The 13,032-nt window shown below is 37.2% G+C and overlaps 2 protein-coding genes across 2 annotated transcripts; both read right to left on the bottom strand.

Moving 5' to 3' along the window:
* Positions 1–203: 203 nt before the first annotated feature.
* Positions 204–812, bottom strand: LOC104901126 (uncharacterized). Its single transcript, XM_010688673.2, has one exon. The coding sequence runs from the start codon at positions 810–812 to the stop codon at positions 204–206; it is 609 nt and encodes a 202-aa protein (XP_010686975.2).
* Positions 813–8,061: 7,249 nt separating this feature from the next.
* Positions 8,062–8,612, bottom strand: LOC109135734 (uncharacterized). The gene is made up of 2 exons (XM_019251277.2): positions 8,442–8,612; positions 8,062–8,292 (listed from the first exon to the last, which is right to left on the bottom strand). The coding sequence occupies exons 1-2, from the start codon at positions 8,610–8,612 to the stop codon at positions 8,062–8,064; spliced, it is 402 nt and encodes a 133-aa protein (XP_019106822.2).
* Between the last annotated feature and the right edge of the window lie 4,420 nt (positions 8,613–13,032).

Genomic DNA, 13,032 nt, shown 5'->3' with positions numbered 1-13,032 from the left:
AAATGAGATGAAATCTAAATGAGATAATATATATGCAGATGCAACTAAGAAAGCAGTACAATTTTTTTTTTTTTTTTGCTAATTAAGAGAGTAGATTAATAGAACCACAATTTACAACCAAACCACACCTAAAAGGAGACGAACCAACTAGGTTGGACCCCCTCCCTTAAGGCTGGTACATCAAGCCCAACTGAGGCCTCTAATTACAATTCATTGAACCACTGATAATCCTTCGTAGACAACTTCTTGGGTAAGACAGCCCATATTCTAGCTTTTGTGTGTGCTTTCAAGTGCTTAACAACATAGTTAACACTAGGAATACTTTGCTGCCAGTAGCTAGAATTCCTGCTATTCCAAACAAGATATACTAAAGCTGCTAGTCCAACTAGTAAAATTTGCTTCTGAAACTTGGACCTTCTTCCATTCTGTATGTTCCTGATGAGCTGCTGCAGATCTGTAGAAGCTGATGTGATGCTAGTCCATTCTTTAAACTGCTTTAAACATTCTTTGCTATATGAACAGGCAAAGAAGAGATGCTTATGATCCTCCTTAGCATCTGCACAAATTAGACACATATCTGATTGGCTAATACCATATTGGGCTAGCTTGGCAGTGGTTTGGAGCTTTGATTGCATAGCCAACCAAAGTATAAACCTGTGCTTAGGAATACTTAACCTATTCCATACAATTTTATCCCAAGTAACTGCAGATTGCTCCCCCATGAGTTTGTGATATACAGCCTTAATGGAGTATGTTGCCATACAGCTAAGCTCATTTTGTGTATAGATCTGCGTCAGTTGATCCTTCACCATACATATCGTCTTCCAGTACTAACTAGCCCCTGATGAAGGTCAGTACAATTTTTTTGGTTACACGTAAATTCCCACTCCTAATAAGGAGTACAAACCGTGCAACATCCTACGAAAACAATAAAATCTACACTAGAAAGCAGTAAAAGATAGAATATTCCCCCCCAATCTAGAATTTGCAGTGTCCTCACTGCATAAACCAGTTCAGAAAAGGAACGAAAACCAATCCCAGGATCATCAAATCACCAAAGTTGCCCACCAAAAGACACAACACCACAACACCACAAAAACCACACACAAATCCCCGATAATCCAAAGAACTAATAATTCAATCAATGTACAAGAATCTCAACAAGATGGCATCAAAACAAAAATCCAAGCAAAAATTTGAGATGAACATTAACAACAATTATAAGTGAGAAAGATGCTTCCTACCCAATTAATGGGGAAGACGATTCAAATATGCTTAAAAAATCATGTCATAATGCATCACGAACGCAAACTTCGACCAATTGATGTCTATTTGAGAGAATCCTATAAGAACCATAAAAAAAAAACTAGAAGTCCATTGGAAAAAAAAGTAATAACAAAAAAAAATTTTAAAGAGAAAGGAAAATCATATTAATACAACCTAAAAAAGAAGAAGAAAATAAAAGAAAAAGGAGAAAGAAGAACGAGGAACGAAAGAAAAGAAAGGGAAAGGTGCGGATGTGGTGCGTCGGATTTGATGGTGGTGCAGCGCAGTGGACGAACGTAATCCGGCGATGTGGTAGGGTGCGATGGTGAAGCAAGCTGCAGAGCAGGGATGCTGGTTGTGGCGCGGGATTCCGACGAGAGGTTGAGGTTGAGTGAGCGGTGTGGACGCCGGAGATAATTCCGATGGTAGGGCGCGGATTGTGCGATGATGATGAACGGCGGTGGTTGATGGTGAGAGAGTGAAACAGTGAGGACGAAGGCGTGAAACAAGGGAAGGGGGGTATGGTATGGTATGGTGCGAAGGCTAGAGAAAAAGAGAAGAAGGGGAGGGTGGTGCGTGTACAGGCGCCGGAAATAATTCCGGTGCGGGTGGTGCCGGTAAAGGTGACGGTGCTGGTGCCGGCTATCTGCCGGAGAAGGAAGGCGTGAGGTGAGGTTGATGAAGGACGCCTACGAAGGTTGATCGTTTTTTTTTTCTTAATCTCTGTCCACCTACAATAAAAACACAAAAAAAAAAGTGAGTAAACTCACTCAAAAAGGAAGAAACAAAGACAAAAATCATAATAAAAAGTAATGAAAAGAGAGAGAAAATAAGTCAATGCTCGGGTTGCCTCCCGAGAAGCGCAAATTTAAGGTCTTGCATGACCGTTGAAGACTAGTAGATCACTCATAATAGTTTAATGCTCAAAGAAGCTTATCATATGTTCCTGCAAACATCTCATAGCATATTATATAACCGTGAAAAGGAAAAATGAAAAATATTAGTACTAAAAAAATACTGAAACTACAAAAAGAAGAAAAATTGTTAGTCTTTTTACATGACTCAAAAGAAGGAAAAGAAACTAATTGTACATTATTTAAATTATCATGAAAGTCATTCAAAAGGGGAGAATGAAGGAACGCTGGAGGATATAATATAGGGGAAGAAGATATAATATCAAATTTCTCAGAGAATGGAACATGAGACTCAAAAACAATAGGTGGTACCGACAAAGACTCATAAATCACCTCACGCTCAACTTGACTTTCCTCCAAAGAGGAAATTTCAACCATGACTTCTTCCTCCTGCAAAACATCCATCACATTAGTCGTTCTTTCAATCTTTTCATCATCCCAATAGCTCTCATTTATTATCCACCCCTCATTATCATCATAAATAAACGAATTGGGGCTAGAATTCTGAGCAGATTGACATTCAAATTGGGAAGCTGAGAGGTCAAACCCATCTACTAATGGTGGTGTCATGTAAGTTTGGGGTAAAAAAGCAGATAAAGACATCACCCACTCATAAGTATCCCTAGCCAACCACTCCATTAAATCCCAACAATAATCAGGCGATTGGAATAGAAATCCTCCATTACACATAGATTCTACCACCATCCTAGTTTCTTCATTTAACCCCTCATAAATCACTAGACACATATCCCACAGTTCAATTCCATGATTAGGACCAATAAAATCACCAAGTCTATGATAATACTTCCAAAACATTTCATTCCCATACTGAGTAAAAGAAAAAATTGCTCTAGAATTACTAACATATATATGGGGTTCAAAGAACATATGAGGTAATTCAGGAGAACTCATGCAAAAATTGGAAAGATTTTGATATGATGCATCAAAACTGTAAACATGAGAATTCCAAAAATTATTACTATGTTGCCTAGCAAAATAATTATCCCCATCATCAAAATCGTCTTCCCCGCAACAACGCCTAAATTTGATAGGCGTGTCGCGCATCTAACAAAAATAAATAACCTAACTAATCCTCCTAAGTATGTAGTAGGGTAAGTCAGAGTCGATCCCACAGAGAGAAAGTTTTTCTATGATTAGCTCTTAAATAATGGTAAGACTAAAGGATATTAATATCAATGATCGTCGAAAACTATACTAATCAATATATAAATAAAAGACTCTACAGTTAAGTATCCCCACTAGCACGAAGTAATACAAAATAATTCCTACCCCAAACTAATCAATTAAATGTTCACAAGGAAAAGTCCACCCTATAAAGTACCATAAACCTCTCCCGAGTATCTATGGCTTCTCTAATATGCATTCAAGCCTACTCCCGTTGAATCATGCAAATTAAAGACATTAAACACGGCACTTTAACTTCCTAAAAATCCATTCTACCTACTCCCGTGGAGAACTTCATGTCCTTAATTGAAATACTCAAATCCGTCAAAATCCAACTCCCGTTGTGATCAAGACAATGGATTTAAAACAATACTAGTTATCCCTAATCTAGTATTGGAATACGCACAATCAATTAAGCAAGAACAATTAACAATTAATATGAGAATTTAAAGAAACAATCATGAATTAAATCATACTAGGGTTCACTTAACCATAGATAAAAGAAACTACTCTATCATTGAATAAATAATGAAATCTAAATCTACAAAGAAAAACATAAAAAAAGAAATCAAGGAAAGAAACTAATATAATTCATGAATTAATGAAGAAGAATAAAAACTAGGGTTTATACTAAAAACTAGAGAGAAAAACTAAAACCTAAAACCTAGAAATTGCGTGAAAGGGGGGAGGAAAAAGAAAGAATGAAAACCTATCCAAATAAATATTCAATAACATCATATGACTTGGAAAGTAATTTACAAGATAAGGAAAGTCTTAATTAAATCATTAATAGGCGGATTAGTGATCCGCGCGTACGCTTGGCAGATTCCAGCAGAAACAGTGCAATCTTCCGAAAGGCATCCACTTCAATGCAACCTAAAATGCAACCTAAATGCACCTAAAAATGCAACCTAAATGCACCTAAAAACTATATATAAAAATGACTTATCAAACTCCAATGGATAGCAATCCACTTCCTAAAGTTTGTCACATTGCACCTCCAAGTCAGCCTATGGGCTCACGTTTCCCGCTGCCTGTGTCTAGGAATAGCCAAACTCCCAATGCAGGGTAGTACTCCCTATCCGCTTGGACGACAAAAAGTAAACACCCAGGTTTACCCTTAGATCGCAACCTAGGTGGTTGGTATTTCTTCACTGTGGACTACGTCTATCCCACCTAATATTCTTTCATAACTAAATCATAAATAACAAAAAAAATATAATTCATCTCAATAATATTCATCAAAAAGATGTCACCCGACCTTATACCCACAATTCATTAATAGATAGTAAAATCTCTTCAAAAATTGTCCACACTTTTGCAGAGGAATAAACTCACAAGCTTTACAATAATCACTTAAAACAACAATACATTTGAGCACATTTTAAGCACAAGTAATCACATATGAAGAGTCATACAGCACTAAGTAGCATAAAGCAAAATAAATTCCCAATCAATAATAATCACCAACAAACATAAACATTATACATCAATGGAAAAATACCAGAACATAATATGCACTACAAACAACAGTCCAGAATATCATGCGCTCAGCGCAAGAGCTACCTTGTGCTTCGTGCCACTACTATGCGTCTAATGCATCAGATACATGGGTCTGACGCATCTAGGTGCGTCTGACGCTACTAAATGAACAACATTAAATTAACCGATTATTCATTCACTCAAATATACGTAAATAATTAATCACTTGTTACAATAACCAAACCTAAAAATAATGACAATAACAACATAACCATCAACCTTCAAAAGAATGCATAAGGTCTCATTTAACCAGATATTATTCTAAAAATTATTAAATGAATAAACTTAATCTTTTAGCAAGAACCACAATAAAAATTATTTAACAATTAAAACCAAACCCTAAATTATTATAAAAATTAACATAACACCTTCATACCCTTAACATAGCAGTAATAATTTTATTTTTAGTTTACGGACCTCAAAAGTAATTTTTAACTGTAATTTCTAGATTACTCAATAAAGCAAATAAAATACTTAAAATTAAAAATAAACGTACAAAATTACCAATATTCACAAAACATATAAAAACTCACGGTTCGGCTGATTATGCAATGAAAGAGATTTTCGGCCCTTAATTTATAATATTCACAAATTATTTACTCATAACCACAAAAATACAAAAATAAATAATTTAATTAATTAAATACGAAAACAGTAAGCAAAAAGCATTCTAAGACATGACAAACATACTACACACGTAAAATGTCTCAATAAAAATAATTTCGGTAATTATGCAACTTGTAAACTAATTATTTGATAATTAATCCATAGACACACAAATAACTGATTTAATTCGGAAAAAGTTAAGCAAAAAGTATATATCTGAACATAATATACACACAGTACATACAATGAACGTTCTCATATTTTTTCAATAAAACGTAAAAATATAATGAAAAAAATTATCCTAATGAGTTAATCAACTAACTACATATACTTTAATCTCTAACGTTCTCAGATAACTACTAGATACTTGGAACGTCGGAGGAAAGCTGATTTTGATGAAACATTCGCGTGCTATGCATGCAATCCACGTCCTCTTCAAATCCTAAGGCACCACGAACGATAAATAGACAAGTAGAAAATATTAAGAACAATTTGACGAGAATGAGAAGAAGTAAAAAAATTTAGAGAGAAAATGATGATGGCCGAATGAAATGAAGGAGAAATGGTTGAAATATTATTCTGAGTTTAATAAGAATTTTTAGTGGTTCAAAAGGATAATTAATGGAATTAATATAATGATTTATGATGGAGGTTATGGGGGGTTAAAGAAATGTGAAAAGACAGAATCAAAGGAAGATAAACTCTCCCACTTTAATCCAAATGGCCAGCTGCCATTAGTGATGGCCATTGGTGCGGGCTGGGCGGGCCGAACCGTGGGCCGTAGTGGGCTGGGCTAAGATTTGACGACCCAGGACCAGACCGTGAAATTCATGGGTTGGGCGGGCTGGTCCGCAGGCTGAAAAATCTTGGCCCACACCGGTATGTTACCGGTTTTCACGGTTCGTGGGCCTGATGGGCTGGACCGCGCTGACGGGCTGGCATGAGAATTTTTTTTTTCAAAATTATTTAATCACTGAAATTATTCATTATTCTTACATAAAATCTTTAAAATGAATTAAAAATATATACAGATATTAATATTAATAAATAATTTCATTAATTTTAAATTTGATTGAATTATAATATATGCAATTTGATTAAAATATATACAATTTGATTAAAATATACACAATTTTGTTCAATATTATCTTGAATTGGGCTGATTTGGTTCATGGGTCGGGTTGGACCGGTTTCATGGTCCGGGCTGGGCGGTTTTAGTAGTGGGCTGGGCTCAAGAAATCTAGCCCATTGCCCACCCACCAATTTCACGGTTCGAGCTGGGCTGGACCGGACTTTTTTCTTGTCCGGCCCACACGACCCACGAGGTAGACTGGGCTGGATGGGCTAGATTGGCCCGCATTGTTGGCCATCTCTAGCTGCCATGAGCCGAAGCCCGGCACAAAAATTTCGCCGGCCCCTTCTTTTATCAACAACTCTAGTGACTAAAGGTACTAAATCGTGTCAGCATTTAAAAAAAATTAATAAATTAATAATTAAAAATAATATTTTTAATATATATTTAATTCACATAATAAGCATATCAAATTAAAAAATCGAATCCCATTAATTTGTTAAAATCAAAATCAATAATTTAAAGAAAATAATTGTTTTAGGGAAAACTTTTGAGAAAAACTAGGAGTAAAATTATGGGATGTTACAATCTCCACTCAATAAAGTTTCGTCCTCGAAACTTCGAAAACACCAAAAAAAAAAAAACAACACACAATGAATACCTGAAATGAATAATTCCAAGTATCTAAGGTGCATCGGCTCTTCAGTTACCCATGTAGCTTCTTCGTACTTTTGACTCCTCCAAGATACTTTGACCAAGGGAATCACCTTCCTTCTTAGAGCACGAGTCTGCTGTCCAACAAACGAACTGGTCGCTCCTTAAATGTCAAGTTCGGCTCGACTAAGACCGGCTCGATAGAAATCACATGTGTAGGATCACTACGATACATGCACAACTGCAACACATGAAATACATCATGAACCTTTGATAGCTCTGCCGGCAAAGCCAAACGTTATGCGGACTCCCCAATTCTTCCAAGAATCTCATAGGCACCCACATACTTCGGACACAACTTACCCCTTTGACCAAATTGCATCGCTCCCTTCATAGGAGAAACCTTCAGAAGCACCTTGTCTCCCAATTCAAAGGAAATAGGTTTTCGTCACAAATCTGCATTCAACTTCTGCCTATCTTGAGCAGCCTTCATCTTAGCTTGAATTACTTTCATCTGTTCAACAGTATCCTGAATTAACTTCAGCCCTAAAATTAATGAATCGCTAATGTCGCTCCAACAAGTAGGATTTTGACACTTTCTCCTATAAAGAGCCTCATACAGAGCCATTTGGTTAAATTGCTAGCTTAATAGCTATTGTTATAAGAGAACTCCACCAAACTAAGTGACTTGACTCAAGTCTGTTGAAATTCCAAGGTACAAGGACGAATCATATCTTCCAAGGTCTGAATAGTTCTCTCGGGCTAACATCGGTCGCAGCATGAAATGTGGTACTAAAGCTTCAACTTCAAATCGAAATCCTCCTACAAAGCTATCCAGATATGAGATAGGAACCTCGGATTATGATAAGAGACGATATCTTTAGGAATCCCATGAAGACAAATAATCTCATTAACATAAGCTTCAGCCAACTCTTTTATAGACCAAGCGTTCTTCTTTGCAATAAAACGGGCCACATTAGTCAAACGATCCACAATCATCCAAACAGCATTGTTCCTACCAGCATTCCTTAGCAAACCCATCACAAAAGCCATCTAGATAGAGTTAAATTTCCAAGTAGGAATAGAAAAGGTTGTAACAAACCACCAGGCCTTTGATGCTTAATTTTCACTTACTGACGGACCAGACACCTAGGTATAAACTCGATAATCTCCTTCTTCATACAAGGCTACCAAAAGTTAACCTTTGGATCTTTATAAAGCTTGCCAACACCAATATGAACAGAATAAGGAATACTATGAGCCTCCTCGAGAATCTTTCTCTTAAGCTCACCATCATTGGGAACACGCCAACTCTCCATAAACCTCAAGCTACCATTAGCACAAATCTCAAAATTCTCTGCACGACCTTGCATCTTTGGTTCACGAATCTTCTCTAGGGATCACCCTTTTGCTTGCTTCTCAAATTCCTGGAACAACTCGATTTCGGTACTCATAGAACCCAACATTATAGACACCTAACCCTAGGGAACAACCTCGATATCAAGCTTGCGAAATTCTTCGCACAATTTGCGAGGCACCACCATAGCAACGTTTAAAGAATGTTTATTCTTGCAACTCATAGCATCTGCTACCTTGTTTATCTTACCCTCTTGGCGATCAAGGTTCAAATCATAATCCTTGAATAATTCAAGCCACCTTCTCTACCTTATATTAAGATCACGCTGAGTGAAGATGTCTTCAGGCTCTTATGGCCAGTATACACCTTACACTGAACACCATATAGATAGTGTCACCATATCTTAAGTGCAAACACCACAACCACTAACTTCAGATCATGGGTCGGATAATTTCTTTCATGCACCTTCAGCTACATCGAAGCATAGGCTATTACCTTCTTTTGTTGCATCAAAACACAACCCAGGCCATTCTTTGATGCATCACTGAACACTTTATACCCAACACATTTAGATGGTAGAGTAAGAATAAGAGTAGAGGTTAAACTCTTTTTCAGCTTCTTAAATTTCCCTTCACAATCCTTAGACCAAAAAAACTTGCAATCTTTACGCATCAAGTGAGTCAGAGGTTGTGCAATCTTGGAGAAATCTTTAACAAACCTCCTATAATAACCAGCGACACCTAGAAAACATCGAATCTCGGTCACCTTTTTAGGAGTCTCGCACTTAACTACAACCTTGATGTTAACAGGATCCACCTTCACTCCTTCCTTGCTAATTACATACCCCAAAAATCTAACTTCCTTCAGCCACAATTCACACTTAGTCAACTTCACGAACCACTTTTGCTTTCAGAGAACATCCAACACCACCCTCAAATGCTTCTCGTGCTCCTTGTTCTGAAGTAGACGAGGATGTCGTTGATGAATAACACGGCTACACAAGTATCCAAGTACTCGTGAAAAGAGCAATTCATTTGATCCATGAAAATAGCGGGAGCATTCGTGAGACCAAAAGGCATAGCATCAAATTCATAGTGTTTATATCTAGTACGAAATGCAGTCTTCGGAATATCCTCCTTCTTAACTGGAACTTGATGATAATTGGATCTCAAATTGATCTTGGAAAATACCCCAACACCTTTAAATTGATCAAACATATCTTTAAGGTGAGGCAATAGATATTTGTTTTTCATCATCACTTTGTTTAACTCACTAATTTCAATGCAAAGACGCATACTCTCTTCTTTCTTCTTCACAAAAAGAACATGAGCACCCCAAGGAGACACACTTGGCCTTATAAAGCCCTTATCAATCAACTCTTGCAACTGAGTTTTCAACTCTTGCAACTCAGATGACACCATTCTACACGGAGCCTTAGATACAACAGCAATACCTTGCACTAAATCAATGCAGATTTCCACATCTCTTTCTAGAGGGATACCTGACAACTCTTTCGAAAATACATCAGGATAATCCCGAACCAACAAAATACTTTCGAGCTGCACTTCACGTGGCAAATTCTTCACTATGCAAAGGTATACCATATCACCCTTCTGGCGCATCTTCCGCATTCTCAAAGCAGACACCCACTTAACACACTTCGTTACCACAACGCCTGAATAGGAAATTCTTTTACCCTTAGAATCTCGGAGCACCAACTTCTGATCACGGCATTAAATGCAGGCATGATACTTCTATAACCAATCTATTCCGAGGATAACGTCAAATTCCGACATGCAAATTCCTCAAGATTGCCTAACAACTCATAACACATAATGCTGACAGGCACGCCCTTAAACTCAGAATGACAAGGATAATTCTCACTAGACAGAAGAGATATTAGGGTCTGAACAGCAGATCTAGAGAAGAAATTAGCCTTTCGGACAAGGGAACTAGCAACAAAGGCTATCATAGCACCAATATCGATCAGAACATAAGTAGGAGTATTATTTACAAGAAAAGTACCCGTGATAACATATGGATGAACATCGGCTTTAGCTTGCATCAACACGTAGATCCTATTTTTCGGAGGAGCAAAGGAATCAGCTAGTTAGCAGGACTAACAGAAGAAGACGAAGCACTAGCCTTCTTAGAACACTAAAAGGATTTGTGCCCCACTTCCTTACAGTCGATCCATCACAATTCTTCCCGAAATGAGTTGCCTTACCACAATTTTGGCACTTGCTCCGATCAAAGCTCAAACAATGCCGATACCAGGAACCTTGTTGATAACCTCCCCGACCAAACGACTCATACCTCGGCTTCTTAGCCGGGATCTGAACATAAGTAGTCGTAGGCTGCTTTGTATCAACCACCTTTGCAGAATCTTCCTCCTTTAAAGAGGTATGAATACTTAGGTCTATCTCATAGGCTCCCTAAAAAGTCTACACACCCGAACTCAGGACATATGTCCTCACTCTAGGATCTATTTTCTTGATGTACCTTTTTACATGCTCAGCTTCAGTATGCATAACAGTAGTAACAAATGTGGACAACTCGGTGAACTTCTTAGTGTACTCCTGAACACTCAGAGTTAATATGTGACAGAGCTAGGAACTCCTCATGTTTCTGCCAACAGAGCTCGTCATGATAAAACCGTTCTTTGAGTTTAACTGATCCCATCCAAAAACTGGTGTAGCCATATAGCTTGCACAAACAATATTCCACCATTTATTTGCTTCCAGCTTTAGATAGTAGGTATCAATAGGCACCATGTAAGTGGCAGGGCAACCGGTAGCAGCAAACAATTTCTCCATCTCCCTAATCCACCCTTCTAGCACAACTGGATCAGAAGTCCCATCAAAAGTAGGCAGATGGTGGCAGTTGAATAGATCGAAGACAGATTGCCCATTGGATGGAGCAGTAGACCGATTAGCCATGGTTATATATAATTGGCTAATAACATTTTCAAGTGTATGTCGTCTTTTTTGGGAAACCTCTTTTCTAGCACTAGTTAACCCTCGTGGCGACATTCTACACACAAAAGTTAAACATTCATTTTTGAACACATCAATACTTGTAAATAACAACATAACACATAGATATAAGAAAATACCTACTCGTGGTTTTCTACCCAAGTCACCCTTTCACTATTACTTTTCTAGAAGCTTAAGATTCAAATGATCCTTGTTACTTCAACTACACATTCTCGGGAGTTTCTGAGTGACTATGCAAGGATCTCGGGGTTGTTTAGCTTCGATACCAACTGTAACACCCATTCCGTCTACAACAAAGATACTTACCAATAATTATTTTAAATTAGCTGTAACGTCAGGACGGATATGCTACTCTAAATCAATAAATAATGGTAAATCTCAAACTTAAGTTTTTAATAACTTTCAAAAACAACTCAAAGTGTAATAGGTTCTAACAAATAAGGAAAATATCAAAATCGAAGTCAAGCCACATTATCGAAAACTAAGAGACATGCAAGTCTCCAAAACCCAAACAAGTCTAAATATTCTTGAGTCATAACATCACATAAGACTCCCTATTATCTTCATAAAACTCATCAAGAAGGAAAACTACGATAAGCTTCCTCTCATCTCCGACCCACACTCTATTAGCCCAAGCAATAAAAAGTTTAGAAGTCATTTCCATCTGCAAAGATATTATTAAAGCCTACTTTAGACGTAGATTAATAAGAATGAAAGAATGAGATCAAGTCAACTATCACACTCATCATACAACAATAATCGTTATAAACTTACAAATAACACATTAACTATCTAATGGCAAGTGAATTGAATAAATCAATAAATCATCTCAAAATATTTAAATGAAAATAGAAGTATAGATAAACTAAGTTATTGAGCTAGAAACCAAACGCTAGTGGATCGCAACCGACTTCCTAAGGTTTGTTAAATCGCAAGCTCCAGGTCATCCTATGGGCTTACGTTCTCCGCTGCCTGTGTCTAAGAATGGCCAAATTCCCAATGCAGAATAGTCAACGCAGCACTCCATGTCCTCTCAGACAACAACAATTAACCCAAGTATACCCCTAGATAGCAACCTAGGTGGTTGGCATAACTACGTCTATCCCACCACATGTTCTTTAATTTCTTAAATAAAAAACATAAAATATCATTCATTTGAATAATATTCATCAAAAAAGATGTCACCCAACCTTATACCCACAAATCATCAATAGATAACATAATCTCTTCAAAAATTGTCCACACTTTTGCAAAGGAATAAACTCACAAGATTTACAATAATCACTTAAAACACCATCCAGAATATCACGCCCTCAGTGCAGGAGCTTGCACTCCATGCCACTACCATGTTTCTAATGCATCAAATTACTACTTCTAATGCATCTACATGCAGGTGATGCTACTGAATGAACAACATTAAATTAACCGAATAATCATTAA

The sequence above is a fragment of the Beta vulgaris genome, chromosome 8, assembly GCF_026745355.1.
Source record: "Beta vulgaris subsp. vulgaris cultivar EL10 chromosome 8, EL10.2, whole genome shotgun sequence".
Lineage (NCBI taxonomy): Eukaryota > Viridiplantae > Streptophyta > Magnoliopsida > Caryophyllales > Amaranthaceae > Beta > Beta vulgaris.
Note: the sequence above shows the minus strand (reverse complement) of the source record. Positions and strands in the feature narration are given on the sequence as shown.

What these genes read in the sequence shown, in the direction of transcription:
- LOC109135734 (XM_019251277.2), bottom strand. Translation starts at nt 8,612, where the DNA reads ATGCAAGGTCGTGCAGAGAATTTTGAGATTTGTGCTAATGGTAGCTTG. An exon ending in AGCTTTATAAAGATCCAAAG is followed by an intron (nt 8,293 to 8,441) that starts GTTAACTTTTGG and finishes AACTCTATCTAG; the next exon opens with ATGGCTTTTGTGATGGGTTT.
- LOC104901126 (XM_010688673.2), bottom strand. Translation starts at nt 812, where the DNA reads ATGGTGAAGGATCAACTGACGCAGATCTATACACAAAATGAGCTTAGC.